This window comes from Delphinapterus leucas, chromosome 16, assembly GCF_059928025.1.
Source record: "Delphinapterus leucas isolate spDelLeu-1000000601 "Yukka" chromosome 16, BTC_Dleu_Yukka2, whole genome shotgun sequence".
NCBI classification, from domain to species: Eukaryota; Metazoa; Chordata; class Mammalia; order Artiodactyla; family Monodontidae; genus Delphinapterus; species Delphinapterus leucas.
This window is the reverse complement of record NC_143144.1, coordinates 56162747-56180211: the sequence shown is the minus strand read 5'-3', so window position 1 is coordinate 56180211 and position 17465 is coordinate 56162747. Positions and strand designations below refer to the sequence as shown.

The following is a 17465-nucleotide window of genomic DNA, read 5'->3' as shown; positions in this document are numbered from 1 at the left end:
GCCTTCTGGTGGATGAGGGTATCTAAGAGGTTTGTTTAAGTTTCCTGTTGGGAGGGACTGGTGATGGGTAGAGCTGACTGTTGCTCTGGTGGGCAGAGCTCAGTAAAACTTTAATCTGCTTGACTGTTGATGGGCGGGGCTGGGTTCCCTCCCTGTTGGTTGTTTGGCCTGAGGCAGCCCAGCACTGGAGCCTACCTGGGCTCTTTGGTGGGGCTAATGACAGACTCTGGGAGGGCTCACGCCAAGGAGCACTTCCCAGAACTTCTGCTGCCAGTGTCCTTTTCCCCACGGTGAGCCACAGCCACCCCCCACCTCTGCAGGAGACCCTCCAACACTAGCAAGTAGGTCTGGTTCAGTCTCCCCTGGGGTCACTGCTCCTACCCCTGGGTCCTAGTGCACACAGTACTTTGTGTGTGCCCTCCAAGAGTGGAGTCTCTGTTTCCCCCAGTCCTGTCGGAAGTCCTGCTGTCAAATCCCACTAGGCTTCGCAGTCTGATTCTCTAGGAATTCCGCCTCCTGTTGCCGGACCCCCAGGTTGGGAAGCCTGATGTGGGGCTCAGAACCTTCACTCCAGCGGGTGGACTTCTGTGGTATAAGTGTCCTCCAGTCTGTGAGTCACCCACGCAGCAGTTATGGGATTTGATTTTACTGTGATTGCGCCCCTCCTACCGTCTCATTGTGGCTTCTCCTTTGTCTTTGGATGTGGGGTATCTTTTTTGGTGAGTTCCAGTGTCTTCCTGTCGATGATTGTCCAGCAGCTAGTTGTGATTCTGGTGTTCTCGCAAGAGGGAGTGAGAGCACGTCCTTCTACTCTGCCATCTTGGTTCCTCCTCTGAAATCTTTCTTGATTATCACCAGCAATCAATGAGGTATGGAGTCATGGGATTATGCAGAAGGTTACTTTTTTCTTGAATCTTTCTATAATATGATATAAGGAAGACCTGGAGAGGTAATATCTTGACATTTACAAAGAAAATGGAATTAAGTTAGCTAAAGTTTTTGAACGCATTTCCTGTTGAAATTTCATCTTACTGCCTAACAGTCTTGGCACATTTACAGTTCCCTGCTGTTCTGGCAATGTCCCAACATTTATTCTTTAAAGGGTTTGTATGCCTTCAGTGTTAATTGGTGTTTTGGGGGGAGGGGAAACATTTCACAGTGGAAATGATTAAAATGTCATAATACAAAAGTTATACATACGCATCAGGTTATGTTGCTAAAAATGCTTTTTCAGTCAGTAATTGAAAGAAAAATATTAGATTTTTTTTAATGTAGGAAAAATAAATAATTATAAGGTGGGAAATAATTAGATATTGTTGTAGACTTTATATTTTGAGCATAGCATTTTAGTTTTAAGGAAATTAAGTTTTAAAGTGTATTATTCCCAAGACATTTACTTTTCTAGAGTGCATATTCAATATCTTCCTTTTATAAAGCCATATGTTTATAAGCTTATTCTTGAGATACTCATAAGATTAGGAAAAATGATACTCTAGGTTGACACTGTTTTGCTTTTAAGCGTACCTCTGCTCAAAATGGAACAAGGTTTTGTAAGTCTGGAAAACTGGATTTGGTTATTGGACTAGTGTTGTATTATGCCAGTTAAGTTTTTGATTCTACTTAAAATTTTATAGATATTTTTATAAGAATTCAGGTTTATTTTTATAAAATTGAATGGTATTTTCTCTTACCTTGTAAGGACTTGTATATAATTATTTCAAAGTGAATTATCACTATTTTCAAGTGTAGTATAATTATTTCATATTAAAAAATAAATGTCTATTCATTGCAAAAATAGGTTTGCTTTGTTTGGGTGGGTTTTTAAAAATATTTTCAATATTTAATAATGGGGAATTTTCAAATATATACAAAAAGAGGAACAGTAATATATATGTAGTGAGTCGCCATGTACCAACACATCAGTAATTATCAGCTGGTAGCCAATCTTGTCTTATTTATAGTCCCACCTTACCATGCTTTTTTTCTGACGTGAATCTTGGACCTCATGTTATTTCAGCTGTAAATATTTCAGTGTGTGTGTGTGTATGTGTGTGTGTATAAAATGTGCAATGTTTGTATACTGTAATTATTATATAACTATAATATGGAAGAATGCAGTTATATAATATATAAAATTATTTCAGTATATATTCAATATATAAGTATAATTTATTAATATGCTCAAATATTCACTTAGTGTTCAAATTTGCCCCACACATCCTCATTTCTCTTTTAATACAGTTTGTTTGCATCAAGATCCAGTTTGCTCTCTTTTCCCTTGCAATTATTTAAGAAACTTGGGTTTGGGTTGGTTTGTTTTAATTCCTGTAGAGTTTTTCACACTCTGGATTTTGCTGATTATATCCCTAAGGTGTTATTTAATGCTTCTCTATGTACTTCTTCCCCCCCATATTTTCTGTAAAGTGGTAGTTACAGCTACAGACTTAATCATACTCAAGAATATTAATACTTGTCCAAGAATACTTAGCAGGTGGTTTGTGAACTTTCATAAGGAGGCCCTTAATGTCTGGTTGTCTCTGTGAGGTTAGCAGCCATTGATAATTATTGCCTAGCTCAAATAAGTCATTAGTGGTTATAATATTCTCGTTCTGTTGTTCCTTTTATATTTATTAGCTAGGATACTTCTCTAAGGAGAAACTTCCTTTTATCAGCCATTTGGTTCCTTTGAGGTACAGTTTACATACGTAAAGGCAGAAGAGACTTATTTTTTCCTTGCATACACCAGTTGGGCAAATAAAAGTCAGTTCAAAGGTGGACAATTAGGTGTATATGTATGTATCGTTAACTCATGGAAGATATACTTTTAGACTTTGAATAATGGGCTTAGATGGTAAATTCCTAAATCCAGTGGAGAATCTTCTCTATGATATGAATGACCAACTGTCTCGTTTTAAAGATCCCTTACTACTTGCTCTAAAGAACTATACAGTTCATTCATTCATTCAACAAATATTTATTGAGTATCTTATCATGTGCCAAGTACTTTTTTAGGCCCAGGAGGCAGAAACTTAATTAACAAAACAGACAAAAACACCCGTGTTCTCTGGTGTTTTGGGTCCCATTTGAAGCTAATTATTCAAAAACTCGTGATCTACTTACCTGTCTCTCTTATGCATGCCCTCAAATGCCTGCCTTTCTACCAATCACATAGCCTCTACAATTTAAACATAAAAAAAGAAGCCTCAGGGCTTCCCTGGTGGCGCAGTGGTTGAGAGTCCGCCTGCCGATTCAGGGGACACGGGTTCTTGCCCCGATCCGGGAAGATCCCACATGCCACGGAGCGGCTGGGCCTGTGAGCCATGGCCACTGGGCCTGCGTTTCCGGAGCCTGTGCTCCGCAACGGGAGAGGCCACAACAGTGAGAGGCCCGCGTACTGCAAAAAAAAAAAAAAGAAGCCTCCTCTCTAGAGCTTCAAATGGCACTTGGTTGTGGTTCTCAGTCCTTCCCTGAGAGAATCCCCAGTCACTTCTTACTGAATTATCCATAAGGTATCATATGGTTTGGGGAACATGTTAATGTTGTTTTAATGATCTAGAATAATCTATGCTTAAATTTTAGAAAAACATGTTTTTTTCATTTAACAAACAAAAAAAAGAAATTATTCTTTATAAGAGATTATTTAAATTCATATAGTTCATAATTTCATGTATTAATTGATATTTAATTATACAAACATTACATCAGGTCAGACTTGGTGTATTACAGTAACAGGTGATTTGCAGAACAAATGACACTATTTTAATAAGTTCAGAGAGAATACTAACAAAAGATGTTATCTTGGAAAAATAATACCTTTACAGAGCAGAGAGCATTTAGTGTTTGTAAATGATGGATACTGCTCTGTATGTATTTGTTTCAAAACATCTTATTTTATCTTTACAGGAGCAATTGGTTACATGGGAACAAGTGCCTTTGTCCGAAAAATCTATACTAATGTGAAAATTGACTAAAGACCCAAGAAAACCTGGAACTTTGGATCAATTTCTCTTTCACAGGGGTGGAACTTGCACAGCAAAAAAAGCGCAAGAAGAGATTTGGGCTTTAACACTGGGTACTTTGTGGGTCTCTCTTTCGTGGATGGCTTAAAGTAACATCTATTTCCATTGATCCTAGGTTCTTAACTGACTGCTTTCTCCAACTGTTCACAGCAAATGCTTGGATTTTATGCAGTAGGCATTACTACAGTACATGGCTAATCTTCCCAAAAACTAGCTCATTAAAGATGAAATAGACCAGCTCTCTTCAGTGAAGAGGACAAATAGTTTATTTAAAGCATTTGTTCCAATAAAATAAATAGAGGGAAACTTGGATGCTAAAATTACATGAATAGAAATCTTCCTGGCACTAGTGTTTCTATGTTATTGAAAAATGATGTTCCAGAAAGATTAATTTTTTCTCTTATTTTTACTGCCATCGTCAACTTATTGTGGGACATTTTTATATATTGAACCTGGGTTCTTTTTTGACCTGCCTTTTTTTTTTTTTTCCAATTCAACTGCATCCTTTTTTTTTTTTACAGAGAGAATTTAAAAATATTAAATCCTGCGTGTAATATATCTGCTGTCATCTTAGTTGGACCAACTTCCCATTTATTTATCCTAAAACTATCCAATTACATCTTAATTCCATCCAAAGAAGATACAGTCTGAAGATAGAGGTGTACTCTCTACAATGCGATTTACTGTACAGTTAGAAAGCAAAGTATTAAATGGAGGAGATATTTGTTTTTATTAAACATTTTGTGATTTAGATAAACTACATTTTAACTGAATGTCTAAAGTGATTATCTGCCCCCTCCCCCCAAGTTAGTCTTACATCTTTTTGGGGTTTGAATGAAGGTTTTACATAAGAAATTATTAAAAACAAGGGGGGTGGGTAATAAATGTATATAACATTAAATAATGTAACGTAGGTGTAGATTCCCAAATGTATTTGGATGTACAGATTGACTACGGAGTACTTTTTTCTGATATGATTGGTGTAGAAATGTGTGAATTTGGGTGGCTTTTTACATCTTGCCTACCACTGCATGAAACATTGGGGTTTCTTCAAAATGTGTGTGTTCATACTTCTTTTGGGAGGGGGGATTGTTTGTTTTTTTCCTGAGACTCCTACAGGAGCTAAATTTGTAATTTAGAAACATTTAATTTTGTTAATCCTGTCTGGGGCACTTAAGTAACATCTAAAGCGTTACTGCTTTAGAATGTTAAAATAAAACTTCCTGACCAAATTGTTTTGTGAAAATACATGTGTTTGCAATTTGAAGATGTCTTTTTCAAAAGGCAATTACTGAATGCAAATTTTTTACTATACTATAAACCATGCTTTTCTAATACAGGGGACAATTACTTTAAAATCCCCAAACTTGCGTACATCTAGATTATCCAGTACAGTCACAAAGTGAATGAGAAGCCCTTGGAATGAAATTGTGGCACAAAATCTGTTCAGGTTGGTGTACCATGTAAGGTGGGGATGGATAAAAGTGGTTAGCTCACTAGGGGATGAGCAAATAAAGGTTATAGTTTTCTAAGAGAAGTAATTTTAATTTTGAATACATCTTTCTGGAACGATCCATAATGTGAAGTTTTCCTAGAACCATTGAGTTTCTAGTTTAATAGTTTGCTATGCAAATGACCACCTAAAACAATACTGTATATTGGTATTTTTAGAAAGACTCAAAACAGCTGTAATTTAAACCTTAATGTGAAACTCATGCCATTCAGAGTTACGTAAGGTGTTTTCATTACAAAATATGTTTCTATAAATTAAGAGACTGCATCCTATAATGTAGCATGTAAGGACTATAAAGGGTGAAAAATTTGATTTCTTACTACTTAAGTATGGCTGACATGAACAAACAGAAATTTGATCAAAAGCTGTAGGTAAATCCTCTTCTTCAAACCAAAATATTAAGTGTAATCTACTGGTTCCTCCATTTTCTCTTTCTTCTCACACCTTCCTTTAAGATCTTGAACTAAAAGTCAGTACTTAATGGTTTATATTATGTAAATTTTAAACTACGTGTAAAGTACTTATAAGAACATAGAGTCTGATAGATTGTAAATTGGGTGGCAAGCTTTTGTCTTAATAAAATGAAATTTGTTTCTCATGAATCTTGCAAGTAAGGTGTAGGGGTTTTAAAGAATGAGTGGTTTAGCTGCTTTCAGGTACACCAATTCTTTTACTAAATTGATCTGTATTTAAAGTCCTTTGGAATCTTCACTGAAAAATAATTTTCTAATTTCCACATACATTAAGAGCTCCATTAAAACGAATTTAAGTCACCTTGAAAAGTCCTTTAAAAAATAGGTTTTGGTTTATGGCTTCCTAGAGGGGCTGGGTGTGTGTGTGTGTGTCTCTTGAAGAAGATGTAATCCACAAATAGTTTAGCTCCCTAGCTCTCAGTTGTAGAATGGTAAAAATATGTTATTTAAGTTAATTAAAGGGTAGGGCTTTTCCACTCCATAAATGCTAGTTGTCTTTCATTTGTTAACATTTGCTCAACTTATCAGCTGATGCTTTGAACACTCTCAGAAACTGGGGATTTGTATCCGTAAGCACGCTTCTCCTGAAATTTAGGTACATTAGTAAGTGACATTGTTAATACATATATCCTAGTACAAGAGTAGGATAAGGTGGAAGTGTAATGGCTGCAAGGGTGGTAAAGCATTCTTTAGTATATCATGTTGGGCTCGTAGATTGTGCTGAGTTTGCCCATAAATTGAGCCCCACGCCCTTAGAATTCATTATATTGTGGTGATTTCTGAACCTAGTGAACGGTATGCTTGAGTGTTTTCCGTTGCGAGTGGATGGCCCTCTTTCTAAAGGCGGCTGCTGCAAATTCCAGTTCTTCCAAAAGCCACTTATTCAGGGTTTATCCACAAATTGTATTCATTTCGATAGAGCTTTTGTTTCCTAAATGTTTATTGATCACCTTATGCCAAACGTCTTGCAAATAAATATTATTTTAAGATTTCCTGAATTTTTACAAATGTAAAAAAGAAAAAAATGTATTAATGTCATTTGTTCAGGAAAAGCTATATACCGAAGGGCTTCTGTATATGAATTCTGGGAAAGAAAAGCCTATTTGTAATCTATACACTGCAGTTCCATCTGGGTTTTAAGTTTAGATTTCAGCGTGTCTTAGTGCTTCATTCTGTTGATTTATTGGAACACGTAATAAATAGGAGTAGTGACATATGAGAACACAAGTATTCATTAATGTTTTATATCTTCATAAAAATTGCATACTTATGAAGCTATATTTTAGCAGTCGAGATGTTAAGGAGATCAGAGAAGTGAAAATTTATAAAGATTGTTTGGAAGTGTGTATAGAAATAGACTAGATTTAGAGGTAGGGTAGTTCAGAAAGTTGACATAGCTGCAGAAATTTTATAAAATTTAAATTCATTATGAGGAATAACTCTTGTTCTTTCCTATGAGCATTTTCTAAAAGCCATCTAATTTGACATTCTCTTTGGAACTGTAGGCAGAATTGTGCAAAGACAAAAGTAAAGTTTTAAGTTTCACTTAAAGTTATAAGTTCTTGTTTCACTGTATTAGGAGATGGAAATAAACTGTTGTGAAGAATGTTTACCTTGAAGTACTGGTGAACGAGTCTTGCTAATAATTGACTGATAAAGCAGCATTCTGTGTGTTAACTGTAATTCATCAGTTTAGGTCATTTGAAAGTTATAAACATTACAAGTAAGAGCTTAGGCAGGGAGGAAATAACATGGCATTCTATTTGAAGGACGACAGAGTATCTTTGGAAAAGCAGTCCCACTTGGGATTTTCAACTGTGTCAAACATGAATCTATAAATCCCCACAGAGTACAGACAATCGGTGACAGAGTTGAAAGGAAACAGTTAATGCTCAATGATTACTTCCATTTTTGTACCCACCCGTGATTTGTGTAGGCCATATTCCAACTGGCTTTTTAGTAATAGAAATCCAGTGCAGTATAATGTATCACATTTGAAGTTCTAATCTCGTCTGTTAATCTAACTGAAGTTGGATTTTTAAAAAGTAATAAAAAGTCAAATGTTCTTCCCTTGGATGCTTTATTTCTTTCCTTTTTGAAACAGGTGAACCAAGCATAAGGGATAACCTATTATTATTGGCACGCATATGAAGAGATTACTAACAGCTTTCCACAATTAAATAAAGCAGGGGTCAGCAAACTTTCTGTAAAGAGCCCGATAGGAAATATTTGAGGCTTTGAGAGTCGTACAGTCTCCGTAACAACTGCTCTACCATTGTAGCACAACAGCCATGGGAGAAAGTATATCAACTAATGAGCATGGCTGTGTTCCAATAAAACAACCAAAACAGCCGGTGGGCCATAGTGGGCTGACCCCTGAAACAAAGGATTTAAAATTTGAGATTTGGTTTTTTTCCCCAGCTTTATATTTTGAAGAAAAAAAAAGTACAGAAAATGGAAAGAATGGCACAATGAACAAGGTTTGTCTTTTTAAGAAATGATTTTTATTATCATTCCTTTGACTTTCTTTATATACAAACTCTGACTCCTGCATTCAAACCCCACTACCCCTATGCCTGTCATTCTTCTGATTGGTAATGCATTGCATTTGTCTAGTACTTATTACTGTTTCACGACAGTTTCACATATGTTTTCTCACAACATCCTGTGAAGCTGATAGGGTAGACAGCTACGTTTTATAGGGATAGAGCAGCTAAAGAGTTTCTTATTTTTAGCCCAGAAGTAATCAAAATTAGTGTCCTATTGTCTTGACTGGTGTAACTGTAAAATGGGGATGTCACCTCTCCAGCCTATGGAGGAGATAATATTGGAAATATTGTCATAGAGACCGTATCAGAAATGAGTGTTCTATACCAACGGAAGGGATTATTTTTATTGTACTACATCAAAATTAGTGGTTAGTTTCTCCAGGTCTATTTGTACTTTTTTTTCTTCTTCGGTTTTAACTAGTTACTTAAATTATTGTCAACCTCCTTGGTTCTTTTCTCCCCTTGATTTTATTACCAGACTCAGTTGACACATATTATACTTGGCAATTCCTGTTAGCCAAGTAGTTATATTGGTGCAAATTTGAGTTACTTTTGATCTCTTTAGTGAACACTTTTTTGTCTGATTGGAAGACTAGGAGTATAAAGGAATCTGCTATTCAACCACCTTCTGGATTTCAAAGTGAGAACTTTTATTAAATAGCTAATCTACAGTTTAACATTAGAAAAGGGGGAGGGAATAAGCTTGCATTGGGACACATGGAGTCAACGGTGGTAATGTAGTCTACAAACGTTTTTAAAGTTATTTTCAAAGTGTTGCATGCTTAAAGTGATAGGAGTTTCAAATTTTAAAAATGGAGGACATGGTTATAGGGAGAACTTGATGTCAGTCATTTAAACTGGCCAATGTTGCAGTTCTTAGTGGCTCAGTCTAAGCCACTAAGATTATGGGACTTAACCTTGGAGGTCACTGAAGGGAAGAGAGGGTCTAGAGAGTAAGACGTGGAAGGCACTTACCAAGTTGGAGTTGGTCAGACAGGTCCGCTGCAGGCTAGAGACCCAGAAGGGTAGGATAGACATAAATAGGTAAATGTCATAGGTGTGGTAGCTGCAGTAATGGTGGCATGAAGATGCAGGCTGTGTGGTTAGGAAGTTGTCCCCGGCAAAGACATGGAGGTGTGAAGCAGCAAGGCCCTGTTAGGATGACTGCAAGGTGTTTAATGCAACAGGAGTGGAGAGATGGAGGTGGCAAGAGCCAAGGCTGGAATCCATGTGGAAGGACGGCCTGGTGGTGGATGGAGGACCTGATGTGCCACCCTCACGGGCTTGGGTAGAGGTTTCAGAGGGCCACAGAAGGTTTTCAACAGCTGCTAAAAATTGTAACTATTAAATATTTTTAAAACTCAAAGTACCTCTCAGTGGTCAGTTAATGTAAACTAAGAAATGAACCAGCGAATGAGAGTGCCCGCTTTACCCTGGAGGTTCTGCTCCGTGCCTTGGAGAAGGTGGTGTATAGTAACCTGGACAGGCACAAGGAGGAGAAAGTGGCCTCTGTGGAGTAGGTAAGGAGGATAAAACTTGGTAGATGTGGAGGCATTTGAGAGCTGCTGCAAGAGAGCTGCGTCTCTCAGGGCATAGGGGTAGAGCTGGAACGAGTTGAGTGGAGGACAGACATCTGACTAAAATGGGGGGAAGCTTGTAATGACATTCAGGTTTCCACAGGACCATGAGCTGTGGGGGAGGAAACCCACAAATAATTATGAATGTGATAATGGAACTGAGTTGAGTGGCTTTAGATCACAAAGCCTTTTATTCTAAATCTATCTCTAGTTTTTTCGTGGGATTTAAAAGAATACATTTTAAAAGTTATTTGAATCCCGATTAAAGTTTAAAATACAAAAATGGTGAGTGAAATCAGAAACCATAGAACTGAGAAAAAAATATTAACCATCCCTTTCAGTTGTTCCTAACTTCTGTACTATGACTCAAATAGTTCATTGATTTGTTTGGTAGCCTTTAAAATAGTATATAACAGGGCTCCTGACATAAAACTGCCATTTGCTCATCCCAGAGAATGACTGTCTTCAAAATATTTGGGCGAAGAGTGTTGGTGAGAAGCCTGGCAGCTACTCATGAGGTGGGGATTAGAGGCAATAAAAGCTCACAACCTCAATGTTTGCCCAAGAGGTTGCCTGTAATGTCTGTTTTCCAGAGGAATTCCCTGCTAATGAGGAGGCCAGTTGGCTGTTTGCCTAGTGCCATCTGGAGACCTGGAAGTGTCACAGAAGGTTGTTAGGCTTTTGAGCTGTTGACTTTGTGGACTTCTCTACTGACAGGTGGTGACCTTCACTGGGTTGAATGCAGAGACCTATGGCGTTGGGTTTGACTCCTAGCGTTCAGGCAGAAATGACGTTCGACCCCTTCCCACACCTATTTAATGGCCACTTGGCCTTCCCTGCCATTTGGTGACATCCATTCCACCCACACACACCCACCCCAGATTACTTCCTCCTGTCTGTCAGTTCTTGCCCAATCTGGCTCCATCCTGTATGTGCCCATTTGATGAAGACTTAGCATGAAGCAGGGTCAACTTGCATTTCTGAGGGCCAAGACAAAATATCCAGTTAGCCCCCTTCCAGTGGTTAACTTTTAAGTCTACTGGTTTGAAGGACTTGCTACCCTACTTACTAGATGAGAAGACAGATGATCATAATGCAAGAAATTCGGAATCCTGTGTAAAGCCCAGCTTGGGGCTCCCTGTCAGCTCTTTTGTCACTAGTGGCTGTGAAACCATATAGAAATCTAAAAGGAAAGCTCAGTCCACTTTCTCTGCTTGCAGTTTAAGTGAAAAAAGATTCTACTGGGAGTGATGCTGAAAATCTCTACACATTGGTGTGTTTTACTTCAAGACTGGGGCAATTTTGCTTGCATAGAAAGGTCTTTGAAAAGTCTCTCTGTAATAGTACTTTTTATGTCTGTAAATCGAAATGGCTCAGTTCTGACAATTTTTACATTTAAGGTAAAGTTTACATTTAAGGTACAACGTAGGAGGGGGTTTCAAATAGCTCTTGATTATTCTCTTAAATTATTTGGGCATATGTTTTTAATTGGCACAAAATTAACCAGACTAAAGAAATTGGTTGTTTTTATTCATCAAGTTAATGGTGAGTGGCTTATTTAATAAAACATGTCTGTAGTTTAACACAAATAGCACGTACAGCTGTTTGTCAATCTTTTTACCTATTTGAAGCATCTTACACTGTTTTACTAAAGGATGGGGTCACAAAGAGGGGAAGTCCATCATTTTAAATCATCCTTCCCTAAGCCACTCAAATCACCAGCCACGCGTTAGGCTAGGTCGGCGCTGCAAGCAAGCGCCCTTCACGGCTGGACGAGGGAAGTTTGAGAAAGCTGAGAGGAGCGTAATCCTTTATCTATCTATCTATTTATCTATCTATTTTCGGCTCCGAAAGCAACTAGAGAGAAGATTCGCTTCATCCCTACAGAGAAACGATTGTCCGAAAAGCACATAGTGATTTGGTATCAGGGATCGCTCGCATCGGGTTCCTGGCCCTGAGCTCAGAGCTCTAACCACTGCTGCCTGCCTTCACCCACGTGTGCATCGGGGAGTTGCAAAGTGAGTTTTCAGAATACAACAAGGCTGGAAGTCCAGCCCTGATCTTCCGGAGCAGCGTTTTGGGGGGCCGGAGGCGCGGTGGCGCCCGGAGAAGGGCTCCCTTGGCTCTGGGGCAGCGCGGCTGGCCCAGGGTCCCTGCCTTCAGCCTGTTCACCTCGCTCCCCTTCCTCCGAAGTTGCGGAGGTGCCGGGAAGAGGAGGGGCCTTGCCTCGGGCGCCCGAGTGATTGGCTGCGCGGGGCCCCTGGCGAGGTCTGTGCGGTCCAGCCCGGGTGGAGAGGGGCGGAGCGGCCACTGCTCCAACCACCGCCGCCACTACCACGGTCGCAGCCGCCTCAGCCTCGGCCGCCGGGCAAGTAGCTCCGAGCGGCTGCTGCTGCCTGGGCGCGCCGACGCGGACCGGGACGCCGCGCTCTGCTGGTTCCACACCGGAGCCATGCCGGACAGCCGCGCGTAATCGCCTCTCCCGGGTCGCCGCCAAGCCGACCCTGTACACCGTCCCCCGCCAGGGCCCAGATTTCGGTGCTCCCAACTCCCTCGGTCTTCGCCGGCCCCTCGCAATCATGCCCCGGGTGACTGCGCTCTGGGCCCTTGTGCCACTGCTGCTGCCTCTCCTGCTACTGCTGCTGCCGCTGCCCCGCGACGCCTGGGGGCTCGGGGAGCGCTCGGACGCCACCTGGGACTACTCGGTGCTGGAAGGCGAGGAGAGCGCGGAGCAGAAGCTGGAGCATTACCATGACCCGTGCAAAGCCGGTAGGTGCCGCCGCCGCCGCCGCCGGGGATGTCCGGCAGAAGTTTGTCTTTGAAATGCAAATGAGGTGGTGGGCAAGCCAGCTCAGCCGTCTGTGGGGCGGGTCTCCACTCCCCACCCCAACCCCCCCCCCCCGAGATCCCTCGAGCTCCCCGGGAAAACAATGTCCCAGAGGGGCTGCTTAAATAACACTCCGACTGGAACGTCCCGGCCCCTGGTTTGCGGCGCGCACAGGGTGGCGGCCGCGGGAGCGTTCCCAAAGCGAATGAGGGCGGGTGCCCGAGGCCGAGAGGGCGCCCAAGGACTGGGGCGGGCGCCGGAGTCGCCTGACAGCCAGGTGGTCAACACGGGCCACCGTCGGTCGCGCTGGGCTGGAGCAGAGGAGCGGGAGCCGGGCTGGGCGCGGCGTTCTCAGGCTCACACGGTGTTGCTGGCTCCGATTTCATGGCATTTGTAAGCTTCACGCAAAGTTTCCCAAGATCTTGTGGTTACTCTTGGGAAGAGAGGAGTATAAAAAGCGAAAAGCTTCACAGCAGGCAAAAAGAAAGAGGTAGCCGAGGGGGAATGTGTATGACTCAAGTTGCTGCAAACTTCCCTGTAGCCCCCTCAGTGTGGTCGCGCCTGGGGGTCTCTCTGGGCCGGCGGAGATGGACGCCGTCAGGTGCTCTAATCCCGCCAGGAAGCCGCGCTCCGGGACGCGGGGGTCTTTCTGGCGCACCTCGCGGCCCAGGCACTGCAGCTCCCGCTTCCCACTAACCACCAGCTGGCTTGTGTGTCCCAAGGGGAGCAGCTTCCGAGCCGGAATAGTTGAGGCGTCAGCCCCAGAAGGGCCCAAGCGCATGTTCCAAAGAAAGCCGATGGGTCTGGGACAGTTCCCAGCTGGGACAGAGGGATACTCACGCCCCCGAGAGCGGACGGTCTCAGAAGCCCGCCGAGCGGCTCCTGGCCGGTGGCCAGGGGCCGCGGGTCCTGGTGTTTATCTCTAGGCAGGGTCCGGCCGCTTCACTCGGCAGGCCGCAGAGATGAGCGGACCAAGGGAAGCTCGCAGCCTCCATCTGCAGAAGGGCAGGGTGCTTTTCTTCTGGTTGATGAGGGAAGTGCAGTGCATGAGCCAGTGTGGCCCCGTTCCCTCACTCCCTGGAAAACTGTAGTAGCTTCAGTTTCCTCATCTGAATTGGGGACAGTAATTGTAGGAGGACTCAGATAACCTATGGAGAAATTCTCTGCAAATGGAATAATTGTGATGACACTGTAATTATTTGTGTTGTTACTGCAGCGAGTGTGGTCTAGGCTGGGGGTTGAGCAGGTCAGAACTGGGTGAAGTCTGGGGGAGACCAGGTTACTGGGAGGTCAGAGGACCCAGGAGAGTGTGAGACTTGAGAATCTTGTGAAGGTTGAGGATCATACCAGGTTTGAGGGTCCTGGGCTTATGCTGCAGGAAGATTCCTCCAGTATAGCCATCTCTTACTGTACCTTGTGGGGCTTCTGAGTTAGGAAGGAGGGCAGAGTTGATTCCTGGCTAATTTGAGAGAGTATCAGCAGGTAGTATGCCCTGACTAAGGTATCTCAGTTCCTCATGGGAACTCCGTCCTGACCAGGTTGAAGAGTCTCTGGAGCACTGAATGGTGCCCTTGCCTGAAATGAGGGGCACTGGGGCTGCATAACTGGGATGAGGGCGAAGTGATCAGCCATCACCTGCACCTGTCAGGTCCTGGACTTTACTGGATTTGAACTGGGCCTCTGGGAGGCAGTGTGGGCAGCTGGGGCCTGGGCTGGGGCAGCAATCAGTGTGTTCGGGAATGTATCGAGCACCTCTGGGATGCTGGGTGCTGATCTAGGGCCTGAGAATCCCGGTGAAAGAGGCATAGGTCCGTCTGTGAGGGCTCTCCAGCTCCTGGTCTCAGCCTTGTGGAATAACACTAAAGCAGGTTTGCCTGTTGGGGCCTCATTTTTCTCCAATAATTTTGGAGAAAATGCTAGATAACCAGGGCATGCGTGTTCTGTGACTCTTCACAGACTGGACAGGATGGGCAGCAGGGCCGGCAAGTAGCTGTATGGTTTCAGCCAGCTCCATTCATCCTCCGCAGCCGTCCTCCATATTCCCAACCCCTTGGCCTCTCGTTCATCCATGCTGATGCTAAGAGTGACCAGAAGAGGGCGATGGCAAGGGAGACCTAAGGGAAATGTCACATCAGTCTACTCATGCTTCTGGAAATTACCTGAGCAAGGGAACTGCCTTCTGGAAGGACAATAAGCAGTTCACCAAGGACTGGAGACTCAGTGTAAGAAAGTGCCTCTCGGCTTGCGGGGAACACTGTCTTTCCTGGTTCCATATTCAAACCAAACCTTAAGGGGCAGCCTTTCCTCCAATCCCAGTCACATGGTAACTCCCTGACTCCTCTAGCCAGAAGTCCTCTGCCTAGGACCTGCCTCAGGGCTTTGAACCTAAAACACCTCCCACCTGCCCCTTCTTGCGCTGGGGCGGGGGCGGGGTGTGTCTCCATTCTGCTGTGGATGCAGAGTAGAGACAGAGAGTCCTGAGTCTGTTCCTGGCCTCTCAGGAGCTGTGTTCCCTGGCTCCAGCCCTTAATTTCTCATCCATAGAGTGAAACTGTTGGACTAGTTAGGGTGGCAAACTGACAGGTCCAGGGAGCTGGCTCCCTTAGTCCACATCTGCCATCTTGCCCTGCGCCCTCTTCACTCCTTGTAGGCACTTGAGTTTGTGCCCCTGGCCCCTTCCTTCTCGGTGTTCTATGGTTCTATGACCTTTGCTTCCAGCTCAGGATCTCAGAGGCTGAGCAAACGGGTCAGTGTTCTGTCATTTACAGTTTTACCATTTACACATTTTACTATTTACTCTGTCATTTACAAACTGTGTGTGACCTTGGGCAAGTCACTGAATTTCTCCATGCCTTAGTTTCCTCATTTGTAAATGAGGATGATTCCCAACAGATTAATGTGCTTAGGACAGTACCTGACATATAGTTAGGTACTTTATAAACAGATTTCCTAGAAACTTGTGAAAGAACATCTTCATGCTGACCTTTGAAGTAAGTTTTAAGGTGTAAAATTTATTTACTAGCAAACAATCTGTTTGATGCTGTAAAAAGGGACTTTTTAAAATCAGATGATTGTGGAGTGGGAGTGGGCCTGGGAAGCCCTCCTGGCCTGGGGCTGGTAAAATGCGTGGGACTTCCTGGGTGTGGTCTCTGTCTGGTGGTCCACTGCTCTGCTGTTTGTTTTTCATCTGATACTGTAAGTGAGGTCAAGAGTTCAACTGACAGTAAATTACAAGACGTCCTTCCAACCACCACCGCAGCCCTGAGAACAACTTTTGCAAAGCTTCTGAGGGCTTCTCCAGGTTGGTTGCCCTCACCCATAATTCTTTAGCTGCGTTCAGAGCCAGAGGCCTGGTTCTTGTCCTGCCCCTGCCTCTTACTCTTCGTATGGCCTTGAGCAGGTCCTCCACGTCTCCATGCCTCAGTCTCCTCATCTGAAAAATGGGGGTGGGAACAAAACTGCTTGCCTTTTAGGGTAGACATAAGGCTAGTTGTAGCTGTACTCCTGAGAGAGCAGAGTCTTAGACAGGACTTGTGTGTGGATAAATCGTTTAGGAGGTGACCCCAAGGAACAGGGTGAGGGAGCAGGGCTAGTATGACACGGAAAGAGGAAACCCAATGAAGGGAGTGGAATTGAGGTAGCTGCTTTAGTTGATGGGGCCATGTCCCCACCCGGCCCTTCCATAAAGCCTCCTGTAATTATGTGCCCAGGGAATAGGAGGCTGGAGCATTTATCCAAAGGCTGCTGTCCTTCATTGTTTGCTCCCTTTTCCAGTTTCTATTCCTGTGTAAAAAACTACCCAAACTCTGTGGTATAGAACAGCCACCATTTTACTATGTTGGTGGGTCTGAAGATCAGGAGTTTGGAAAAGGCACAGCAGAAGTGGTCCTACCTCTGCTCCCCAGTGTCTGAGCCTCTGCTGTGAAGACTTGCAGGCTGGGGGTGACTTGACAATTGGGGGCTGGAATCATCTGGAGGCTCTCTTGTTCTCTCATATGTGGCAGTTGAGGCTGGCTGTTGCCTGGGGCCTCAGTTGGACTGTTAGCCAGAACCTACAGGTAGCCTCTCTGTGTGCCCTCCATGCGGGCTGGTTAGGCTTCCTCACAGCATGGCAGCTAGATTCTAAGTGTACACATCCCAAGGGAACCAGATGGCAGCTGTATTGCCTTTTATGACCTTGCCTCAGAAGCTACGTATCATCACTTCCACCATAGTCACAAGCTCTCCCAGATTCAGGGGAGGGAACATAGCCCATCTCTCCACCAGAGGCATGTCAAAGTCACATTGTTAAAAGAGCATGTGGAATGGGGGCTATTGTTGCAGCCAGTTTGGTAGAATATGACCATTCCTTGAGGCATGAACTTCCCTGCACCTGCGTGGGCAGGCGCCTTGAGCTCTATGGATTCCGAAAAAATTCTCAAGCAGAAAAGTGGGGAGCCATGCAGTGGATGCATGGAACTGCCCAGAGTTGAGCTGAGGATATGGGACTCAGGTCACCAACATTGTC

At 43.3% G+C, this 17465-nt stretch overlaps 2 protein-coding genes across 8 annotated transcripts in view; both read left to right on the top strand.

Annotated features, from left to right (window-relative positions):
* Positions 1–8070, top strand: part of TM9SF3 (transmembrane 9 superfamily member 3) — a 76702-nt gene extending 68632 nt beyond the window's left edge. For all 7 annotated transcript variants that reach the window (XM_089897965.1, XM_089897963.1, XM_089897964.1 and 4 more), the window contains one exon: positions 3904–8070. In XM_089897965.1, the coding sequence (XP_089754091.1) occupies positions 3904–3955 (52 nt within the window). In that variant the 3' untranslated portion in view covers positions 3956–8070. The remainder of the gene's footprint in view (positions 1–3903) is intronic.
* A 4539-nt stretch (positions 8071–12609) lies between these two features.
* TLL2 (tolloid like 2) overlaps positions 12610–17465 on the top strand; it is a 129412-nt gene continuing 124556 nt past the window's right edge. Inside the window, exon 1 of the mRNA XM_022569536.3 lies at positions 12610–12900. Within this exon, the coding sequence (XP_022425244.1) occupies positions 12711–12900 (190 nt within the window). The 5' untranslated portion in view covers positions 12610–12710. The remainder of the gene's footprint in view (positions 12901–17465) is intronic.